The sequence below is a fragment of the Symphalangus syndactylus genome, chromosome 12 (assembly GCF_028878055.3).
Source record: "Symphalangus syndactylus isolate Jambi chromosome 12, NHGRI_mSymSyn1-v2.1_pri, whole genome shotgun sequence".
NCBI lineage: Eukaryota > Metazoa > Chordata > Mammalia > Primates > Hylobatidae > Symphalangus > Symphalangus syndactylus.
The window spans coordinates 79,045,426-79,068,288 of NC_072441.2; the positions used below are offsets into that span (position 1 = coordinate 79,045,426).

The 22,863-nt window shown below is 39.8% G+C and overlaps 1 protein-coding gene and 1 non-coding gene across 25 annotated transcripts in view; both read right to left on the minus strand.

Moving 5' to 3' along the window:
* Positions 1-416: 416 nt before the first annotated feature.
* The window catches only part of ARNT (aryl hydrocarbon receptor nuclear translocator), a 61,864-nt gene continuing 39,417 nt past the window's right edge, over positions 417-22,863 (minus strand). For 6 of the 24 annotated variants that reach the window (XM_063626040.1, XM_063626035.1, XM_063626054.1 and 3 more), the window contains 15 exons: positions 21,718-21,820; positions 19,343-19,408; positions 18,827-18,912; positions 16,916-16,992; positions 16,095-16,229; positions 13,539-13,613; positions 11,655-11,806; positions 6,439-6,549; positions 5,892-5,964; positions 5,618-5,738; positions 5,324-5,426; positions 4,795-4,942; positions 2,618-2,780; positions 1,674-1,840; positions 417-616 (listed from right to left, as the gene is read on the minus strand). In XM_063626040.1, the coding sequence (XP_063482110.1) occupies positions 527-616; positions 1,674-1,840; positions 2,618-2,780; positions 4,795-4,942; positions 5,324-5,426; positions 5,618-5,738; positions 5,892-5,964; positions 6,439-6,549; positions 11,655-11,806; positions 13,539-13,613; positions 16,095-16,229; positions 16,916-16,992; positions 18,827-18,912; positions 19,343-19,408; positions 21,718-21,820 (1,670 nt within the window). In that variant the 3' untranslated portion in view covers positions 417-526. Of the gene's footprint in view, positions 617-1,673; positions 1,841-2,617; positions 2,781-4,794; positions 4,943-5,323; positions 5,427-5,617; positions 5,739-5,891; positions 5,965-6,438; positions 6,550-11,654; positions 11,807-13,538; positions 13,614-16,094; positions 16,230-16,915; positions 16,993-18,826; positions 18,913-19,342; positions 19,409-21,717; positions 21,845-22,863 lie in introns of all 24 variants that reach the window. The other 18 variants (XM_063626038.1, XM_063626032.1, XM_063626053.1 and 15 more) reach the window with 8 other exon arrangements.
* On the minus strand, positions 1,093-1,200 carry LOC134734969 (U6 spliceosomal RNA). Its single transcript, XR_010117836.1, has one exon. It is a non-coding gene; the product is annotated as a U6 spliceosomal RNA (small nuclear RNA).

Sequence of the window (22,863 nt, forward strand, 5' to 3'; positions counted from 1 at the left end):
CTCACGTTTCTTTCCAGAGGGATTGCTCACAGGCAGCAAAAAGAGCCTATGCTCACTTGCTAAAGCCCCATATACACCTACCATGTTTCATGGTCCTCATATATGAGGACATTTCTCCTCTCCTCCACTCTCTTCAGAATTTCTTTCCAAAAACAAGCCATACTATCCAAGGCAAACAGTGGATGTCAGGTTCTTCTAACCTGACTCTTGATCTTAGCACAAATCAACACTATACAATTTCAGGTCAGGAGACATAAGGAAAGGTGTTTTAACTTCACCCAGCCTCAAATTTTCAGGGAGTCCTAAGAGCCTTGGAGATTCATTCCATTTCTTCTACAAATGTTACCTTTTGTAACATTTGCATTTGCAACAGAGCAGGGGAACAGCCAGAAGGGAAAGGGGGTCCATGTCAGGGGTGAGGGAAGGGAAGGGAGAGGAACTTTTATTCTGTTTACGGAAAGATTTGCTTTTTAAAAACAAACAGTGATTTTTTTCTCCCCCACCCCTTATCCTCACCCCAATAGTTCTATTCTGAAAAGGAGGGAAACATAGTTAGATCAGGGAATTCTTCATTGTTGTAGCTGTTGCTCTGATCTCCCAGCATGGACAGCATCTCCTGATAAAAGAAAAAGATTAAGTTTGGGTCACACACCTTGATCTCTTACACTTAGCACGTTCTACTCCACCATTCCCCTGCACTACCATTCCTGACCCCGAGTCTTTGCTGTGCTGAGCTCTTAGCCTTCCTTACTTCCAACAACTTTGACTCCTTTAGATCGCAGCCTTTTTTCCTAATCCCTTCTGTCTTCCTCCTACAGTTCCACCTTTTTCCTTTTCCTAGTTCTCAATATTTTCAAAGGGAGAAAAATCTGCTTGCTGTATTTCATATAACCCCCTATAGACATTTATGGAGTCTCTTATCTTGTTTTCCACCAAGACCTGTTTTGCTTTCTTTCAATCTTTGCTTTAAGCCAGCTCTTCCTTTGTCCTGCCTAAGATTACTCCATTCACTCTTGCAGTCCCTCAAGACTTGTGTAAATAGACCATTATGGCTATAATCATTATGTTCTATTTCATTTACTTCTTATAATTTTTTAAATGGAACACTTCATGAATTTGTGTGTCACCCTTACACAGGGGCCATGCTAATCTTCTCTATATTCATTCCAATTTTAGTATATATGCTGCTGAAGCGAGCACTACTTTTTATTTTTAATCATTCTGTCTCTTTTAAACCCAAAGCTACTGTGACTTAGGTATGTGGAGCTATTTGAATGAGCTAAAGTAACTTTCTTTGGCATCTTCCTATAGTGCTAAATTTGTCTGTTCTGGTTAAATGGTATGTATCACACTCAATTCATACTCCTTTTTTGTTTGTTTGACAGGGACAGGATCAGGCTAGTTGCTCAGCCTGGCTTTGAACTCATGGCCTCAAGTGATCCCCTGCTTCAGCCTTCTAAGGGGCTGACATTATATACACAAGCACCACTGCATCTAGCTTCCGCAATCTTTTCAATAACTGACAGTGATCCCTACATTTATCCCTCTCTGTCTTCTCACATATACCCCCAACCAAACACCTCAATTCAGGCATGCTTCCTTCACTGTCTCTCCTCCTCCTGGACCCTTTCTCTCCCAGCTTCTAATTTTTGAAAGTCTTTTCACTCTCTTACCTGGAAGACCTCAGGTTGGCCAGGTTGCTGTGCTGACGGTTGTTGAACGTGTTGCTCACTAGAACTTGAACGATGATGAGGCTGCTGGCCCTGCCATTGTGGCCAGACACCCACACCCTCTGCTGTCCGTGTCTGGAATTGTCCTGCAGTCTGTCCAGTCTCAGGAGCTAGAAATACAGCAAGGAAGAATAAACAACTCCAATCTACACAATTCCATTGTGTACTAATGCCACAAGTAAACAACTATAGGTAAGCCATTAATTTTACCTAGGATAACTCTGTCCTTCTCTCTGCCAATCAATGCCTTTTCTATCTCAAAACTCAGCCCTAAATTAATTATTCTTCTCCAGGCATCCTTTCCATAGAGTTCTTTACTCATTTAGGTTAAATGTGCATACTATTAAATGTATAAAAATTTACATGATTTTTGTTATAGTATTTTTCATGTGGGTAGTTTTTTTTCTAAAGTATTTTTCATGTGGGTAGTTTTTTTTATTTTTATTTTTATTTATTTATTTATTATTTTTTTTGAGACGGAGTTTCGCTCTTGTTGCCCAGGCTGGAGTGCAAAGGCGCGATCTCAGCTCACCGCAACCTCCGCCTCCCAGGTTCAAGCGATTCTCCTGCCTCAGCCGCCCAAGTAGCTGGGATTACAGGCATGCGGTACCACGCCCGGTAGAGACAGGGTTTCTCCATGTTGGTCAGGCTGGGGTTGAACTCCCAACCTCAAGTGATCCGCCTGCCTCAGCCTCCCAAAGTGCTGGTATTACAGGTGTGAGCCACTGCGCCCGCTGGTAGGTTTTAAATTCTAAATAGATTGTCACCTTGCATTTCCCTGCAATCAGGTCAGTGTACCCAGAACACAGGCAAACAACTTTAACTACTAAATCCTTTCTCTTTAGCGGTGCGATTTTCCTGTTACTCTCCTTATGGTCTGGACTCACCAAAGTTAGATCCACGATTGGTGAGACTAGGGTAGGCAGCAGCACCAGGCGATGCAGTTGGGGCACCAGGGAGGGACATGGAGCTGAAGGAGGATGGAGTCTGAAAGCTGCCCACACCAAACTGGGAAGTACGAGTCTTAGCAGTAGCCTGGGTAGCCACCTGCTAAAGAGAGATGGAGAGGAGATACAGAACAAATACAGCATTAACATCATTGCACATACCATGCCTATGAGAGTCAACACTGTCAATCACTGCATCCTTCTGAACCAAGCTCATCACTTATTTCCTACTGTATATTTCTTCCAATTAACTCTCAATCTCTCGACACTATTTTTTAGGCAGCTGAGATAAAAATACAAAAAACAATGAACTATGGGATTAATAAAAGTTGTATGAATTAAATGAAAGCATCTTATAAACTATGAAGTTATATAAAACTAGAGGCATTCATAACAGTAAAGTATTATATGCAGGCCCGGCGGGGTGGCTCGTGGCTCATGCCTGTAATCCCAGCACTTTGGGAGGCCGAGGCAGGCAGATCACCTGAGGTGAGGAGTTCGAGACCAGCCGGGCCAACATGGTGAAACCCCCGTCTCTACTAAAAATATAGAAATTAGCTGGGCATGGTGGCACGTGCCTGTAATCCCAGCAACCCAGGAGGCTGAGGCAGGAGAATCACTTGAACCCGGGAGACAGAGGTTGCAGTGAGCCAAGATTGTGCCACTGCACTCTAGCCTGGGCAACAGAGCGAGACTCTGTCTCAAAAAAACAAACAACAATAACAAAAGTACCATATGCAGAGAAAAAATACTCTGCACCATTATTCAGTCTGTTCTGCATTCATTTGTTCCTAATGATGTATTTTTTATAAAAACTATTTTCTCACGAGAGTTGTGTATATGCATTATAGAATATTCGGAAAGTGAAGGAAAATATAAAGAAAATAAGAATCATTCATAATTCCATGGTTAACATGTTTAGATAATTTCTTCCAGTTTCTATTTTCTCATGCATTTTGTTCACAATTGAGATCATATTGCATATAACATTCTGGAGCCTGCTTTTGGTTTTGACTTTTTAAAACTATTACTTGTATAACATAAATATATAGTAATATTAAAGAATCTTTCTTTAGACAATGTATTTACTGTGCATTATATATATGAATATTATGTAAGACTTTTTCAGCTGGGTGAGGTGGCTCATGCCTGTAATTTCAGCACTTTGGGAGGCCGAGGCGGGCGGATCACGAGGTCAAGAGATCAAGACCATCTTGGCTAACACGGTGAAACTCCATCTCTACTAAAAATACAAAAAATCAGCCGGGCATGGTGGCGAGCACCTTGTAGTCCCAGCTACTCGGGAGTCTGAGGCAGGAGAATGGCATGAACCCAGGAAGCGGAGCTTGCAGTAAGCCGAGATCACGCCACTGCACTCCAGAGCCTGGGCAACAAAGCGAGACTCCGTCTCAAAAAAAAAAAAAGAATTTTTCAGCCAGGCGCGGTGGCTCACGCCTGTAATCCCAGCACTTTGGGAGGCCAAGGTGGGCGGATCACGAGGTCAGGAGGTCGAGACCATCCTAACATGGTGAAACCCCGTCTCTACTAAAAATACAAAAAAAAAAAAAAAAAAAAAAAAAATTAGGCGCGGTAGTGGGCGCTTGTACAAGTCCCAGCTACTCAGGAGGCTGAGGCAGGAGAATGGTGTGAACCCGGGAGGCAGAGCTTGCAGTGAGCCAAGATCGCACCACTGCACTCTAGCCTGGGCGACAGAGCAAGACTCCGTCTCAAAAAAAAAAATTTTTTTTTAACTTTTTTGTAAACAGACATCACTGTAAGTTAGTCATTAATTTTCTCCTTTGTTCCTGCTGTATGGAGTAATAAACAAAGAGGAAACATCTTAGAATTTACTCCAAAACAAATCTGAAAATCAGACATGCTCAAAACGTTCCAAGTGAGCAATTCTGATTTAAGGTGAAAACTACAGACTCTACTGAGATTTTTTTTATTATCTGTGATTTTTAATTAGCTACTCTCAACAAAGATGGAAATTGGAAACTGGAGAACAGGAGTTGGGGAGAAAGTATTTAAAATAGAAAACACTGATTTTACATATGGAAAAAAGCCCAAACAAACAAAAAATAATACACAGGGAACAAACAGATGGTAAGTTTTACCTGGGCAGAAAAGCCTGAGCGGGTGGTAGGGGTCCAAGTTGGGGCTGCTCCTTGGGTGGGGTTGGAGTGGTGGGAAATCTGGGCCAACATCTGTCCTGCAGAAGCTGATGGCTGGACAATGGTTACAGAAGGGGCTAGGCCACTATTCCTAGGAGTGAATAAATGAGGTAAAAGATTAAAAGGATAGATTTATCACAGAAGCTAGGAATCAAAGGACAATCTAGTGCTATCCCTAGATCCCCTTGACTTCCTGCAGGTTAAGGAAAATTTGGTAACAATTTGGAAAAGACAAGAAAGACTGACAGTCACACACTGACCAGGACACACAGAGATGGAGCCTAGAACATGGCAATAGGACAGGTGCAAAGAAATAGGAGGAAGAAAAGCAGCTTGTTTGCCTCACGCTAGGCCCTACAAGCTTCACTGCTTTTTCTGAAATAACCAGAGAAAGCAAGGGAAGAATAAAATTTGGATTCAGCAGCTGAATCCCTCAGGGCCCTGTAAAGCAGCACATATATACGGGGCTCACCTGAAATTCTCTGCCGGCCGGGGGGTAGGAGGGAATGTGTTGCCCTGGGAGAATAGCTGTTGGGTGGCAGGGACAGTGCTGGAGGAGATGCCTTTACTCTGATCTGTGGACCAAAAGGAGTAGGGGGAGGGCCAGTCAAGGGGCTGTAGTATATTAGTTCAGCAAGTTCCTATTGACTCAGGTGGTATTATGATTAAGTGGAAAAACACTGGAAGATTACTGATTGTGCAGTGGCATGCCCATCAGTAAGTGATCTAAATGAGAATTTAAAAGGATAAGGAGAAGGAAACATACCCGCATTGATGTTGTGATAGATTTCTGAAAATCTTGGATCTCTATCCTGGGCAAATAAACCATCTGACTTCTCAACGGGCTTGCTGTGTTCTGGTCCTGTGGTTGTCACAGGCTGAACCACCTGTGGAATACAATGATAAAAATAACCATTAAAGATTTAACATGACAATAACCCTAAAATTCATATAAAACATATGTACATTCTAACTAGTACTGGAGAACACTTCCTAAGTAAATACTCCCTACCCTCTTCAACGAAGAGGACACAACTCACCTGGGAATGATTGTAGCTGGCCAGTCCATCTCTTCCTGGTACCATGTCCAATTCTGTTTGCTGTTGCTGCTGCCTACAGTTGAGAAGAGAAATAGAAAAAAAAAAATTTTTTTTAAAGAATCTGGAGAAAGAACCTTAAAACAAATTAAACAGGCCGGGCATGGTGGCTCACGCCTGTAATCCCAACACTTTGGGAGGCTGAAGCAGGTGGATCACCTGAGGTTAGGAGTTCGACACCAGCCTGGCCAGCATGGCAAAACCCCGTCTCTACTAAAAATACAAAAAATTAGCGGGGGGTGGTGGCAGGCACCTGTAATCCCAGCTATTTGGGAGGCTGAGGCAGGTGAATCGCTTGAACCCAGGAGGCGGAGGTCACAGTGAGCCTAGACTGTGCCATTGTACTCCATCTAGCCTGGGCAATGAGAGCAAAACTCCTTCTCAAAAAAAGAAAAAAAAAAATTAACCAACCAAACAAAAAATATATGGGATTGCAAATGACCACCCCCTGGGTGACTGCTCAACAGATGATTATTTCACCCTTTCTTACCTGGGTGCCAGCTGTCCTGAGCCCATCTCCAGGGGTAAATTAGCTGTGGGACCTAGTTGTGGCCTCTGGATTGTGTTGGAGAGTGTAGGCCGTGGTTCTTGGCTAGAGTTCCTAGGAAAACAGAGTAGACGGTAAAGAGGGGGTGGAGGGGGAGGAAGTGGGGAGAGAGAGAGAAAGAGAAGAATCAGATTCTGTATGTAAAGCTCTATAGATTCATCTGTAGGTGGAACAATCAATAAATCCTTCATTAAAGTCCAATCCTACAGTTAATCTAGGATGTCAGTTTCAGCAAATAGAAACTATGTTCTATGACACAGGGGTCATCTTGTTGGGTTCTAACTCCTTCTAGGTATTCAAAACCTGGTTGTTGTGGATGTGTGTATATATTCATATAAAGTATTTTTTAAAAGCATAGGTAAAAAACTGAAAGTACGTACACTGTACATCAACAAAGACTATCTGGAGTGTGAGAATTTTATTCCTTCTCTCTGTATTTTTCAATACTTTCCACATTTTCTATAAAGAATATTTATTTAAAAATAAAATACTGGCCAGCCATGGTGGCTTACACCTGTAATCCTGGCACTTTGGGAGGCTGAGGCACAGTGGATTGCTTGAGCTCAGGAGTTTGAGACCAGCCTGGGCAACATGGTGAAGCCCCGTCTCTATAAAAAATACAAAAATTAGCAGGCATGGTGGTGGGCTCCTGTAGTCCCAGATACTCAGGAGACAGGTGGGAGGATCGCTTGAGCCTGGGAGGCAGAGGTTGCAGTGAGCTGAGATAGCGCCACCGCAGTCCAGCCTGGGTGACAGAGTGAGACACTGTCTCAATGAAACAAACAAAAAAATCCCTAAAAGCTAATTAAAATTAATCATGGTAGGGAAAATGACACATAAACATGGAGAAAGCAATTATTTCCAGAAACTCAAGTCCTTAAAACGACTTAAATTTTTTAAAATTTAAACAAAATGGAAACACAAAAATGATGGCTGTTGTGGTAATATAAAGATACGAAAAGACAAAAATAAAGAACTACAATGACCATGACCATCCACTTGAGTCCTAAGTTAATAAAAATTTCTAACTCAATCCACTCTGTTATACTAAGTTAGTTAGCAAATAATTAAACTTCACAAGTTCTAAAGACTGAATTGGACAATACTGTTGTCACTAGGTATTATTCATACTTGCTAAGTAGTCATAATCTGATCTTCAAGAGGTGGATTCAAGGCCAATTCTACAGAAAAAAAAGATTAAATGGCAAGGTGATAACCTGACAATTGATACCTACTAGACAGCTATAATAAAAGACAATAACAAGTGTTAACAAGGATGTGGAGAAATCAGAGCCCTTGTACACTGCTCCTGGGAATGCAAAATGATGGGGCAGCTTTGGAAAACAGTTTGGCAGTTCCTCAAAAGGTAAAACAGAGTTACTATGTGGCCAGCAATTCCACTCCTGGGTGGAATTCAAGAGAATAAAAACAAAAACTAGTAAACAAATATTCATGAAAGCATTTTTTCAGTTCCTTATCCCTATTTTACATATGGAAGCATTTTTGATAACCAAGAAGTAGAAACAACCAAATGTCCATTAACAAACATACAGACAGTATGTGGTATATGCATACAATGAAATCTTATTTGGCAATAAAAAGAAATGAAGTACTGATACATGCTACAACATGTATCAGTACAGATAACCTCTGTAAACATTATGCTAAGTAAAAGAGGCAGTTGCAAAGGAACTACAAAGTCTATGATTCCATTCATACGAAATGTCTAGAATAGACAAATTTATAAAGACAACAGATTCATAGTTATACAGAATTTCAGAGCTGGGTGAAAGAACAGGGAATGACTGTTAACTGATCTAGAATTTCTTTTGGGGGAATGAAAATATTCTGAAATTAGACTGCAGTAAGAGTTACATAACTATGTGATATACTAAAAAACACTGTATATTTTAAATGGGTGAGGTGTATGGTATGTGAAATATATCTCATAAAACTTTTTTAAAAAGAAACTGAGAAAGAAAACTCAAATAGAAAAGTGCAAAAGAGAGGAACAGTAACTAATGAAAGAGGAGGATGTAGCTATGCTCTGAAGAAAACTGACTAAATAAGGCCCACTGCCTGTTTTTCTAAATAAAGATTTACTGGAACACGGCCACATTCTTTCATTTGTCTGTGACTGTTTTCATGCTACAGCAGAGTTGAGTAGGTGGAATAAAGACCACATGGCCCACAAAGCCTAAAATATTTACTATCTAGCCCCACTTACAGAAAGAGCTTGCCTACCCCTGCTCCAGAGGAAAATCCTGTCAGACTAGAGCAATAAACTGGTGTACAAAACATAATCCTTTCCAGAAAGAGTTGATACATAGAATTGAAACTAAACCCTTCCATCTCAGGACCTGGTCTCTGAATTATTGTTTGTAAAATCTTACTCTGGCCAGGTGCAGTGGCTTACGCCTGTGATCCTAGCACTTTGGGAGGAAGATGGACTGCCTGTGCCCAGGAGTTTAAGACCAGACTCTGCAACATGGAAAAATCCCATCTCTACAAAAAATGCAAAAATTAGCCAGGCGTCTTAGTGGATGTCTGTAGTCCCAGCTACTCGGGACTGAGGTGGGAGGATCGCTTGAGACTGGGAGGTTCAAGATGCAGTGAGCCATGATCACACCACTGCATTCCAGCCTGGGTGCCAGAGCAAGACCCTGTCTGAAAAAACAAAACAAAACAAAACAAATAAAACCTTACTCTACTCTGATCAACTATCCCAAATCCTATAAGCTTGAAAATGAGGAACTTCAAACTAATGGTGTTTAATACTAGAAAAGTAGAGGAGAAAGGGATAGCTTGATAAGACTAAGAAGAGTTGGTACATTAGAAATCCCAACACTGGAAAATGCCTATGTGATATTATGAAATACAACTGATTGCTGAACATGGAGGCTAGGGGCACCGACCCCTGTGCCATCGAAAATTTGACTGTAACTTCTGACTCTCCCAAAACGTTACTACTAATAGCCTACTGTTGGCCAGAAGCCTTACCGATAACATAAACAGTTGAACATGTTTTGTATGTTGTATGTATTATGTACTGTATTCTTACAATAAAGCTAAAGAGAAAATGTTATTAAGAAAATCATAAGGAAGAGAAAACGCATTTACAGCACTGTACTGTATTTATCGTTATCATAAGCTTATATCATCTTACAAGATGAGTCATCTATATGAAGTGGCAAGCAACCACAGCTGCAGACTTCATTCTACAGTACATATCAAGCAATTCACCTTTTTCTTATAATGTCATGACTTTTCCCTGCTTCTTGGGAAGACTTCCAGCATCACTAGTGGCACTTCATACTGTTCCCAAATGTTATTCAAGGTTTCAGTATTGCACTAAACACGATGAAAAATATGCAAGAACCATGAGATTTCACTTTTTACTGCAATATGCAATTTACTGGAGTGAATTGCTCATGAAGAGATGATTAGCATCACACAGCATTTTAAGCAGACTGGCAACAATTGAGCAATAGGAGGTGGCTACCAAATTATTACAATAGTACAGTCTATACTATAGTTAACTTTACGCAGTTATGATTTAAAACTGCATCTTTACATTTGTTTACATTTCTCTCAACTACAAATGGTGCCATTGTACAAATGGTGCGTATGTATACGTTGTGATACATTTTTACTTTTTTTTTTTTTTTTGAGATGGAGTCTCTCTCTGTCACCCAGGCTGGAGTGCAGTGGTGCGATCTCAGCTCACTGCAACCTCCACCTCCCAGGTTCAAGTGATTCTCATGCCTTAACCTCCCAAGTAGCTGGGACTATAGGATTGTGCCACCACGCCCAGCTAATTTTTTTTTTTTTTTTAAGTAGAGACAGGGTTTCACCATGTTAGCCAGGCTGGTCTCGAACTCCTGACCTCAAGTGACTTGCTCAACTCGGTATCCCAAAGTGATAAAGTGATAGGATTACAGGTATGAGCCACTGCACCTGGCCAGCATTTTTACTTTTTATAATAGATTTGTATATGTTGTATGGTAGTAAATGATAAAATAGACTAGAATTTATATATATTTAATACATTCATGCATGACATGCCCAACTTTTTCTAATTTTTTCAATACATCCAGGCTATGTAGCTTATTTTCAGGTTTTTCAAATTGTCACAAATATCAAAAGAATTTTCCAATACATTTACTGAAAAAAATCCATGTATAAGTGGACCTGGATTTTTACCAATTAAAATCTTTGGAATCTTCAGTGTGGTTAAGTGTCTTTTTGTCTGCTAATGAGTTGACTGAGGGCTGGCAACCCCTAGGTAGCTTCAAGATGGGGGCTCGTCTCTGGAAAGATCAAGGCAAAATTAGAGGGCTAGGACTTTTAGCCCTAACCCTCAAACTCATGGATGGGAGCGGTACCTAAGGTTAAGTTGATCACCAATGGCCAATGATTTAATCACTCACGGCTACATAATGAAATTTCCATTAAAACCCAAAAGGATTGGGTTTGAGGAGCTTCTTGATAGGTAAACACATGGAGATCCCTGGAGGGTGGCCCACCCAGAAAGAGTTTGAAAGCTGCGCTCCTTCCTCCTTACCTTGCCCTATCTATCTCTTCATCTGATGTACAAAGTATCCTTTGTAACATCCTTTATAATAAACTGGTAAACAAAGGTAAATGTTCCCTGAGCCATTCAAGCAAATTGACTGAACTCAAGTAGGGGGTCATGGGAGACAGCTAGTCAGTCAGATGCACAGGTAAAACAACCTGGGGCTTGCAACTGGCATCAGAAGTGGGAGCAGTCTTGTGGTACTACATACACAAATTGGGGGATTTGACGCTATCTCCAAGTAGATAGTGAACTGAGTTGAATAGAAGGACACCCAGCTGGTGTCCACTACTGATTGCTTGATTTCTTTTTTCTTTTTTTTTTTGAAACGGAGTCTCGCTCTGTTGCCCAGGCTGGAGTGCAATGGCGTGATCCCAGCTCACTGCAACCTCCACCTCTCAGGTTCAAGCGATTCTCCTGTCTCAGCTTCCAGAGTAGCTGGGACTACAGGCGCGTGCCACCACGCCCGGCTAATTTTTGTGTTATTGCTTGATTGTTTACCCCCCACATAAGGCATCAGGAGTGTTTTGTGTTGTGAGAACAGAGGAAAAACAGTTTTTTCACACTCCTGTATAATACATACTTCACATTGGTGTTGGTACAGATGATGTACTCAATTTCATCTGAGTAAGGGTTCTGGAAAGTAAAGGAGCTGGTTCTCATCCAGAGCCATTCTTGGTTCTTAGACCGGAACCGGAACATGACAGACAGCACTTGGCCTTTTAATTTCACCACCTGAAAAAGTTTTCATGCCATCAGTGGAACTCACAGAAAATTTTCATTACAAAAATAAATAAAAATTTTCCAATTTCTACAATCCTAAAACTCTTGTCATTGTCCTTGAGGCACCAATATTTTTCAATATTAAAACAAAATGAGAGTACAAACTAAGTGATTAAACATGGAAGCATATTTCTCATGCTTCCTTTCAGAGACTTAAGCTTTTTTTTTGAGATGGAGTCTCCCTCTGTCACCCAGGCTGGAGTGCACTGGCACAATTTCTGCTCACTGCAACCACCATCTCTTGGTTTCAAGCGATTCTCCTGCCTCAGCCTCCCGAGTGGCTGGGACTACAGGCGTGTGCCACCACGCCCAGCTAATTTTTTGTATTTTTAGTAGAGACAGGGTTTCATCATGTTAGCCAGGATGGTCTCGATCTCCTGACCTTGTGATCCGCCCGCCTCAGCCTCCCAAAGTGCTGGGATTACAGGCGTGAGCCACCGCGCCCAGCCTTTTTTTTTTTTTTTTTTTGAGATGGAGTCTCGCTCTGTTGCCAGGCTAGAGTGTAGTGGCGCAATCTTGGCTCACTACAACCTCCGACTCCCTGGTTCAAGCGAATTCTCCTGCCTCAGCCTCCCAAGTAGCTGAGATTACAGGCACACGCCACCACGCCCAGCTAATTTTTGTATTTTTAGCATAGACGGGGTTTCACCATGTTGGCCAGGATGGTCTCGATCTCCTGACCTCGTGATCTGTCTGCCTTGGCCTCCCAAAGTGCTGGGATTACGGGCGTGAGCCACTGAGCCTGGCCAGAGACTCAAGCTTTCTTATTAGGTTGCTGCAAAAGTAACTGCATTTTTTGCCATTAAAAAAAAATGGCAAAAACCACAATTTCTTTTGCACCAACCTAATACTATTCTAGTCAAATAGGAATAATACTTATTTCCAGGAAGGAAAAGACTGTTTCCCTACTTCCCTTGGGAAATCCATTAAAGATACTCTGACCTAGCTTTACAAGTCTATACCAGAAATTTGGTAAGTTTAAGGACACAGCATATAGCTTACATATTGCTCTTCAATCCTATTCTTCCCCCTGAAACCTGAGAACTTTTTTTTTCTTTTTTTCTTTTTTTTTTCTTTTGAGATGGAGTCTCACTCTGTCGCCAGGCTGGAGTGCAGTGGTGCGATCTTGGCTCACTGCAACCTCGCCTCCTGGGTTCAAGTGATTCTCCTGCCTCAGCCTCCTGAGTAGCTGGGGACTACAGGTGTGCACCACCACGCCCAGCTAATTTTTGTATTTTTACTAGAAACGGGTTTTCACCATGTTGGCTAGGCTGGTCTCAAACTCCTGACCTCAAATAATCCGCCTGCCCTGGCCTCCCAAAGTGCTGGGATTACAGGTGTGAGCCACTGCACCCAGACGAGAACATCTGTTTTCACAGCATCTACAGAGGTTGGACACATGAGCCACCATGCCTGGCCCAATAGTTTAAATACCTTAAAGACAGCTCCTTGGATACAGTTAATTGAATACAAGACAGTAAATAGCCAAAGCCAAACAGAAATACTTTGGGCATTATCCATAATTTCAAAGTATTAGTCCTTTTCTATTCCTTAAAAATGCAGATTAACTACTAAAGAACATAAAACAGTAGTGCCTGCCACAGTGTTCAGTTAATCAGTAGTCAATATTTATGGAGTGAATATGATAAATATTTATTCAGAACCAAACCAGGAAAAAAGTTACCTGTTGGAAGCTGTCTCTTAGAAGCTGCTGGTCTTCAGGATGACAGAATTCTACAATATTCTTTCCTAAGAGTTCCTAGAATAGAGAAAGAAGAGTAAGATATATACTTTTTTTTTTTTTTTTTTTTAAGACGGAGTTTCGCTCGTTGCCTAGGCTGGAGTACGATGGTGCGATCTTGGCTCACTGCAACCTCTACCTCCTGAGTTCAAGCAATTTTCCTGCCTCAACCTCCCAAGTAGCTGGGATTACAGGGGTGTGCTACCACGCCTGGCTAATTCTGTATTTTTTTTAGTAGAGACGGGGTTTCACCATGTTGGTCAGACTGGTCTCGAACTCCTGACCTCAAGTGATCCACCTGCCTCGGCCTCCCAAAGCGCTGGGATTACAGGTGTGAACCACCATGCCCAGCCAATATATATAATTTTATGGTCATCTAACTGGCCTGGTCCATCAGCTGGGGACCTGGATTTTATTTCTTCTGTTTTAATCCTAAGATTATAGTTAAGTGAGGAGGAGGAAAAAAAAAGACAATAAACAAAAGATGAAATCTACTAAAAAAAGACAGAATCTGTTAAGGAGCTGGCTTCTTAAACATTTTTCTTTTTCAGAATATTATACATTTATTTTAATGAGATTATAAATTTTAGATATAATTTACATTAATAATTCAGCCATTCTAAGTGCATGAGTTGATGATTTCTACTAAATTTATACAGTTGTGCAATGATTACCACAATCCAGTTTCAGAACATGTTCACTGCCCCAAAAAGTTCCCTGTGCCATCTGCAGTCAATCTCTGCTCCCACTCCCCTCCCCAGCCAACCACAAATCTGCTTTCTGCCTCTCTAGTTCTGCTGTTTCTACAAATTTCATATAAATAAAACAACACAATATGTGGTCTTTTGGGTCTGGCTTCTTTCACTGAGCATGGTATTTTTGAAGTTCATCTACATGGTTGCATTATCAGGAGTTTATTCCTTTTTATGCTCAGCAGTATTCTAACATGGATACATCACAGTTGTGTATTCATTTACAAAATGTTAATGGATGTTTAAATAGTTTTCATTTTTTTGGCTATTATGAATAATACAGATATGAACTGTGTACAAATCTATGTGTGAACATGTTTTCATTTCTCTTAGGTAGATAGGAATAAAATTGCTAGATTATAGGATAAGAGTATGTTTAACTTTGTAGGAAACTGCCAAAATGCTTTTGCAAAGCTAGTAGCTATACCATTTTACATGTCTATCAGCAACGTATGAGGGTTCCTTCCAGCTTCTACACATTTTCACCAATACTTTTTGATTACAGCCATTCTAGTGGGTATATAGTGGTATCTCATTGTGATTTTAATTTGCACTTTCCTAATGGTAAAAAGATGTTGAGCATCTTTTCATGTGCATAAATGCATATTTATTCTTCGGTCAAATGTCAAGTCTTGTGCTCTTTTTTACCAGCTGTTTGTCTTAATAAGTTGTTTATATATTCCTGGTACAAATCCTCTCTCAGATATATGATTTGTAACTATTTTCTCTCCATTTATGTCTGGTCTTTTCATTTTCTTAATAATATCCTTTAAAAAGGCAAATTTTAATTACAATTAAATCCAATTTACCATTTTTTTCGTCTGTGAATCATGCTTTTAGTGTCATGTAAGAAATCTTTTGCCTAACTCAAAATCACAAAGATTTTCTCCTAGCAGTTTATTTGTAACTTTAGCTCTTACACATTTAGGCCTCTAAGCTGATTTTTGTAAATTGTATGAGGTAAGATCTATGTTTTCATTTTTGGGTGTGGTTTTTTTTGTTTCTTTTTTTTTTTTTGCATACAGATATCCAATTGTTCCATTTGTTAGAAATATTTATTTTATCCATTGAATTGTCTTGTCATCTTTGATGAAAATTAGTTGACAAGTGTAAGAATAGGCCTTATTCTGGTCTACTGATCTATGTATCTATCTTTACACGAACACCACAATGTCTTGGTAATAGCTTTACAGTTAGTGTTGAATCAGGTAGTGTAAATTCTCTTTGTTCTTTGTTTTCAAGAACTCTTTTTCACCAACCTCTTTCACATAGCCACAGCCAGAAGTCCTTCCGACCCACAACAGTTTTAAAAGTTTATATGATGCGTCAATTCAGAGATGGCTAACTGGTCTGTTGCACTAGTAAATTATAATAACTGGTGCTAAATCTGCATGTTTTATGGGCCATTATTCATTTAGGTAATTACATGAATTATCTAAATGTGGCTATACTGGTATAACTAATTAATATGAGTACCTTTGAATCATTATCTGTATTAATATCAGTAACAAAAAATAAATACATGTTTGTACCTGCTGCTCCCACCTGGTTTGACAAGCCATATTTCTCTACATGAGATGACAGTACTAATAAGAAGCTGAAAATAATGTTAGGTACTAACAGAATCTGATGATCTCTTTTTCTCAACTGAGGTTGATATGTTTTCGCTCTCTTAGGAACTACATGATTACATAATGTCAACATAGCCAAAGGAAAATGGAGGCCTAATGGAGCTCCAGCTCCTCACCTGTGGCTGGTAGCCAACAGTAGCCACACAGCGGTGATCCACAAAAGTGAAGATCCCCTCAATGTTGTGTCGGGAGATGAACTCTGTTGGTTGACAAACATTACTCATGTCTGTACAGCTGGGAGAACTAGTTACCTGAGAGTGAAGAGATAAAAATGAGGTAAAATGACACCATTATTTACAGATGTATTTCCTATCTCCTCATGGTCTTTTGCATAGACATAAGATTCCCAGTTTTAGGACTTTCTAAACTTTCACATTTTATCCAAAAAGGAAAAAAAAATGACAATCATAATCAGACAAGGCATAAGGTCTAGCTCTACTCCCATACATTTACACTTTACCAAGTTAGTAAAGTAAGAATAAAGTTTATTCAATCTAAAATCCACATACTTTCATCTGGCTAGGCTGAGCTCATTACTCAGGTTGATATGGTACAAGTAACCAAGAAACTTATCTATACTTATGAAAAAATAAAAATAATTCCACTTTTCTTTTGTTAGTCAGGTAATGAAAAAATGAAAAGGATCTTTCTTCTTTTGTATAGGGGCAAAGGAAATTAACTGGAAATAGAAACTTAAGCATAGTAAAGCTAAAATTAAGACAAGGGGAAAAAGATCTCCCTCCTCTCATACTTTTCAACTTCTACTTAAATCCAAGAATAGCAATGGTCACTATAAATGCCATATTCCTTCAAATTTTTAGAGTTTTATGGAATTCTTCATTTGTATTCAGAAAGTAAAAGAAAATTAACAGGAATGAGTCCTGAAGATCTGTTCTAATTAAAAGGGGATATATAGATGTGGAAAATTCATACTTGCCTGCAATCTGCCAATGGCCACTAGGCAAAACTTGCTTCCCTGGCCAGCCTCTGGGTCATCATCTGGGAGGGAAACACCTTCAGAAAGGTGAGGTTAAAAGGTTTAACAGGGACCTCAAACTCAAATGCCTTCAAAACTCAGACAAGTAAAGATTCAAAATAGACCTATTTATGGGTCAGGCACCGTGGCTGACGCCTGTAATCCCAACACTTTGGGAAGCCAAAGTGGCAGATCACTTGAGGACCAGCCTGGCCGACACAGTGAAACCCCATCTCTACTAAAAATACAAAAATTAGCCAGGCGTGGTGGCATGCACCTGTAATCCCAGCTACTTGGGAGGCTGAGGTGAGAGAATCACTTGAACCCAGGGGGCGGAGGATGCAGTGAGCTGAGATCGCGCTACTGCACTCCAGCCTGGGTGACAGACAGAGTGAGACTCCCTCTCAAAAAAAAACCAAAAAGCAAAACAAAACAAAATACATCTAGTTATGAAGAGGCTAAGCATAAAGCAACAGAGAATGGTAAATAAGAATAAAAATAAACAATTATATAAAATTTACCATATATGCCAGTCATTGTTTTCAGTATTTACATATATATTCCTACATTTTACCCATGTTAATTATAGTAAACTGGAAAATACAAGTCCTACCCAGAGTATTCTAAAAAACTGTGCTGGCCAAATAAGGCACATATGAAGACATCTATTCTATGACCATGTTATAGGCAGAAAATTTATGCTTTGCCTAATCTGTAACTTTTAAAGCAAGCAACCCAAAATGAAGTTATACCAACCATCAATAGTTATTCATGTCCCTTGGAAAAGAGAAAAACCAATGTTTTACACAGAAAGGGAAGAAGACTGCATTTCTCCCCTGTTTTTTGCGTAGTTATATTCTTTTTATCCAGAAAAATAGTATTCCTTGATGCAACATAGAGGTATGAAAGATCACATACTTTAAATGTGTGGTTTATATAGTATATAGACTAAGTAGTTCAAATGTCATTACTACTTCAGTTAAATTTTTTAAAATTACATTAAATACTTTTATTGGGTTACCTGCCATATGCCAGGCACTGGGCTGGACGCTTTCCTTAAATTAAATCTAATCCTCACAAAAACCCTATACAGGATGTACTAACTCCGAATTACAGATGAGAAAACTGAGCTTTATAAAGGTCAAACAACTTACACTAGGTGATGCCACTAATAAGTAACAATGACAGGAATCATATCCCGGTTTTTCCACGTCCAAAGTTTAACCTCTTTCCAAAACACATCACCTTGCTTCTCTTTTCTCTTAGTTTCTGTCTCCCCAAAACCCCTACTTTCCAATAATACCCAGGCAGCAGGGAAGTAATAAAATTGCTAAGATTTGGAAACTCTGACAAGCCAACTTAAAACGTTGATCCCTGCAACCCAATCACCTTTCTCACATTCCTTGTTTGACCTCAAGTTCTAGTAAAGCTAATCTGCTCAAAGCTTGATTTAAAGCCTTTGCAGAGAATATCCTCTTGATAAGTTATTACAATAAAGGCATTTTCTCCTTTTCCCTCAAAGTCTTGATCCTACTTTAGAAATCTTTCTCAAATTAACTGCATTCAATGTCTATGTTTCTTTGCAACAAATGCTTAGAATACATATGTTCAGTATAAATTTGTGCATTTAAAAACCACATTCTGTGACACAGCCAATACTGAATCATTTTCCAGCCTGAGTTATCTATCTCCTCAACTGGAATAAAAGCTCAATAATGGAAGGGAAGGGTTGTACATTTTCTTCTCCTATTTTCTTTCATTTTACACAAAAGTACATTTCATATACCAGGTATATAATAAATACTAGCTTTCACGGACTCTGTGAGAAACCAACTTTACCAAGGGGACATATTTACTATTTCACTTTCTTACCTGCTGGGGGCCAGGCTTTGATGTAGCCTGTGCAGTGGACCACCACGAAGTGAGGTTCCCCATCCTTTACAGAGCCAAGTCCATTCCTAGAAGAGTTACAGGAGTTTGAAAAAAAAAAAAAAAAATCTACCCGTAAAACTCAAAGGGCAATGCTGGCTTAGTACTTTTAAGTTTAGGCTCTTAGGAGTTTAGAAAACAGGATAATCATCTTTCCCACCCAAAAATGACTACCACATTTTTACCCTTGCCAAAGTAAAGTAACCAAAAGGTATGCAGTAGGAGGAAAGTAGGTAAAATAGCATAGCAACTTCCTTAAACAGGATTTTCAAGAGAAGTTTAAGAAGTTTAGGAAAATATTGCCAGAAAAAAAGTAAGTGGGAGGTAAGGGATGTAAGTGGGAGGTAAGGGAGGCAAGTGAGGGCTGCTGAAGGAACGACTACAGTAAGACAGGTAAAAATGTGATGATCTCTACAGGTATTTGGCCATCCCTTTGGTTTTCACCACTTAGGATCTCACCTGCATCTGTTCCTTACAAAGCTCAGCCTATTCACAGAAACTGGGTCCACAGCGCTACTGCCACACCTGTTTCAAGGAACAAAGAGATTAAAAGCAATCAGACTCCACTATCAAAGAACTTTCCATAGTAACAGCAGAATAACAGGCTCTGGATACAACTAGACATAGAAAATTGGTAATGCTACTAATAATGAAGGATAAAGATAGGTCAAGTTTAGTACTTCTAGAACTTTTAGAATTGAAGTCAAAATGTTCCATATGTTCTTCATATGCAAATATTCTCAACATCAAGAGTTGGCAAGCTTTTTCTGTAAAGGACCAGATAGTAAATATTTTCAGCTTTGTGGGCCAGAAAGTCTGTTGCAACTAGTCAACTCTAGCATTATAGCATGAAAATAGCCATAGATAATATGTAAAAATATGGGCATGGCTATGTTCCAATAAAACTTTATTTACAAATAAAGGGCTGTGGTTTGCTTACTGCTGCTCTACATTAACCACAACTTAATGTAATTGCTACAGTTCATTATTATCTTGCTCTTGCCTATGTCTTTGCATTAGCCATGTCCACATATTGGGATACTCCTGCCAATGCTACTTTCCCTCTCCCTATTCTTTAAAATAAAAATAAAACTTACATAGGGTTAATATGTGTCATGCTCTGTTCTAAATATCTTTACATATATTAATTCATCTAATCTTCATAACAACTTTATAAAGTCAGTATTAACATTATCACCAATGTGAGATGATGAAATCAAAGCACAATGTAGTCAAGTAATCATCCAAGGTTTCAGAAGACAGCATCAAAGCTAGAATTCAAATCCATAGAATATGGATTAAAACAAAATCCAGCAGTCTGGGTCTAGAAGCTACTCTAAATTACACGCTGGTTGCAGTGGTTCAGGCCTGTAATCTCAGCACTTTGGGAGGCTGACGCAGGAGAATCACTTGAGGTCAAGAGTTTGAGGCCAGCCTGGCCAACATGGTGAAACACTGTTTCTACTAAAAATACAAAAATTAGCCAGCTGTGGTGGCATGTGCCTGCAATCCAGCTACTCAGGAAACTGAGGCATGAGACTCGCTTGAACCCAGGAGGTAGAGGTTGTAGTGACCCAAGATCATGCCACTGCACTCCAGCCTGGGCAACAGAGCAAGACTCTTGTCTCAAAAAAATAAATAAATAAAAATAAAAATAAATCACTAAACCACATAATGTTCAATTTTGTGCCTCTCCAAGCAAACCTTTAATATCCTACCTGTAATTTCTAGCAACCATCCTCTCGGTACAATGTAGTCAATTTCCATTATATAGCCTGAACTTTGTGACCCTGAGATGCCTTTTGTACCTGTATAGAAAGGACCGCCATATTTTCTACAGAATCCTGAAATGTACAGTATATAATTTATAAACACTAAACACTAACTGAAAGGCATAGGAAGTCTCAAATTTCTTTTTTTTTTTTTTTTTTTTTGTATTTTGTAGTAGAGACGGGGTTTCACCGTGGTCTCGATCTCCTGACCTCGTGATCCGCCCGCCTCGGCCTCCCAAAGTACTGGGATTACAAGCGTGAGCCACCGCGCCCGGCCTGCCATGTGGAAGTCTCAAATTTCTAACCAGAAAAAAAAAAAAGAAGAAATGGTCTGAGTAAATGGATATTGCCTTGTGTTGTAACGGGGAAAAACTAGAGGTTTTCTAGTCAGACTACTATGAATTAAAACAAAATCCTGTATCAAACAGTATGTAACAGTGGGAAATTTATTTCTTTTTCTTTTTCTTTTTTTGAGACAGAGTTTCACTCTTTTTGCCTAGGCTGGAGTGCAATGGCACGATCTCGGCTCACTGCAACCTCCACTTCCTGGGTTCAAGCGATTGTCCTGCCTCAGCCTCCGAGTGGCTGGGATTACGGGCGCACGCCACCACGCCCGTCTAATTTTGTTTTTTTGTTTTTTTTTTCAGGAGAGATGGGGTTTCACCATGTTGGCCAGGCTGGTCTCAAACTCCTGACCTCAGGTGATCCACCCGCCTCAGCCTCCTAAAGTGCTGGGATTACAGGCTTGAGCCACTGCACCTGGCCAAGTTCATTTCTTTATATCTGTTTTTCCATCTGCAAAATGGTAACCATCAATCTTACACCACAGGGCAATTGTGAGGATAAAATAAGATGACAGATATAAAGCACCTATTATAGTGTCTGACAAGTTCAGAAACGTTAGTTCCCTCACCAAATACTTTATTCTGTGTTACAATCCATCTAGGTATGGAGAGTTAAATTTAATCCACTGGAGCTAATCCAACTTAACTCTGACAGAAATAAAACTCTCAGCTCTTGATCCTTCCTATACCAAATCACAATCCTCAGCTTGAAACTCACCTCATTCGGCAAATAAACGATCTCCTTGAGCCCATACACATTCTCATGGAAGACTGCTGACCTTCCTTTTTCACTGTTCCAGTCTTTAGATCCAGGATACGCCCTGAAGGAGGATGTGAAGAGCAGTCTGGAGTGCATTTTTGTGTGTGAGGAAGAGGGGGAGAGATACTGAAGGCAAAGATAAGTAAGCATCCTATTCATGCCATTAATCTCCTTGCTTATAACAGAACTGACCAAGCAGGAGATGAATTTTTTTTCAAGCCTAAAATACTTCAATTATCATCAACGAATCTCACTCTTAAGTTCAAAGGCAGCACTAAAAATAACATTGTGCAAGGAAAAGTCGGAGTGGAAAGTAGTAGTAGAAAACAAGAGGTAAGGCCATATTCTCATGCCTGATTATCTATATACACATAGAGATATACATACAGAGTAAATGTCATTGGTTGAAAAACAAGTACTTTTCTGTAGTCCCAGCTAATCAGGAGGCTGAGGCAGGAGGACTGCTTGAGGGCAGGAGTTTGAGGCTGTAGTGTGCTATGACTGTGCCTGTGAAGAGTCACTGTACTCTAGCCTCAGCAATAAAGCAAGACCTTGTCTCAAAAAAAAAAAGAATAAAAATAAAAAATTTTTAAAAGAAAAAAAACCAAGTAATTTTATATGTTATAGAAACATATAGATCTGTTTATCTTCTTTATTATACAGAAATGAAGAACAACTTTTGGGGAAAAGGAAGAACTAGAAAAATGAAATCATAAAAACATAAAGGAGGGGAAAACTGGTCAAGTGTGGTGGCTCATGCCGGTAATCCCAGCACTTTGAGAAGCCAAGATGGGAAGAATGCTGAAGGCCAGGAGTTTGAGACCAGTCTGGGCAACAGACAGAACCGGTCTCTACAAAAAATTTAAAAATTGGCCAAGTGTGGTGATATGACCTACTCCTAGCTACTCAAGAAGCTGTAAGCAGGTAGATCACTTGAGCCCAGAAGAGTTCAAGATTACAGTAAGCTATGATGCGCCACTGTACTCCGGCCTAGGCAAGAGAGAGACCCTGTCTCTTTTTTTGGGGGGGAGAAAAGGAGGAAAACTAAAGAACAACACTAATATGAGTATATTGAAATTTCTTGCATTTTAACTACCAGTTTTT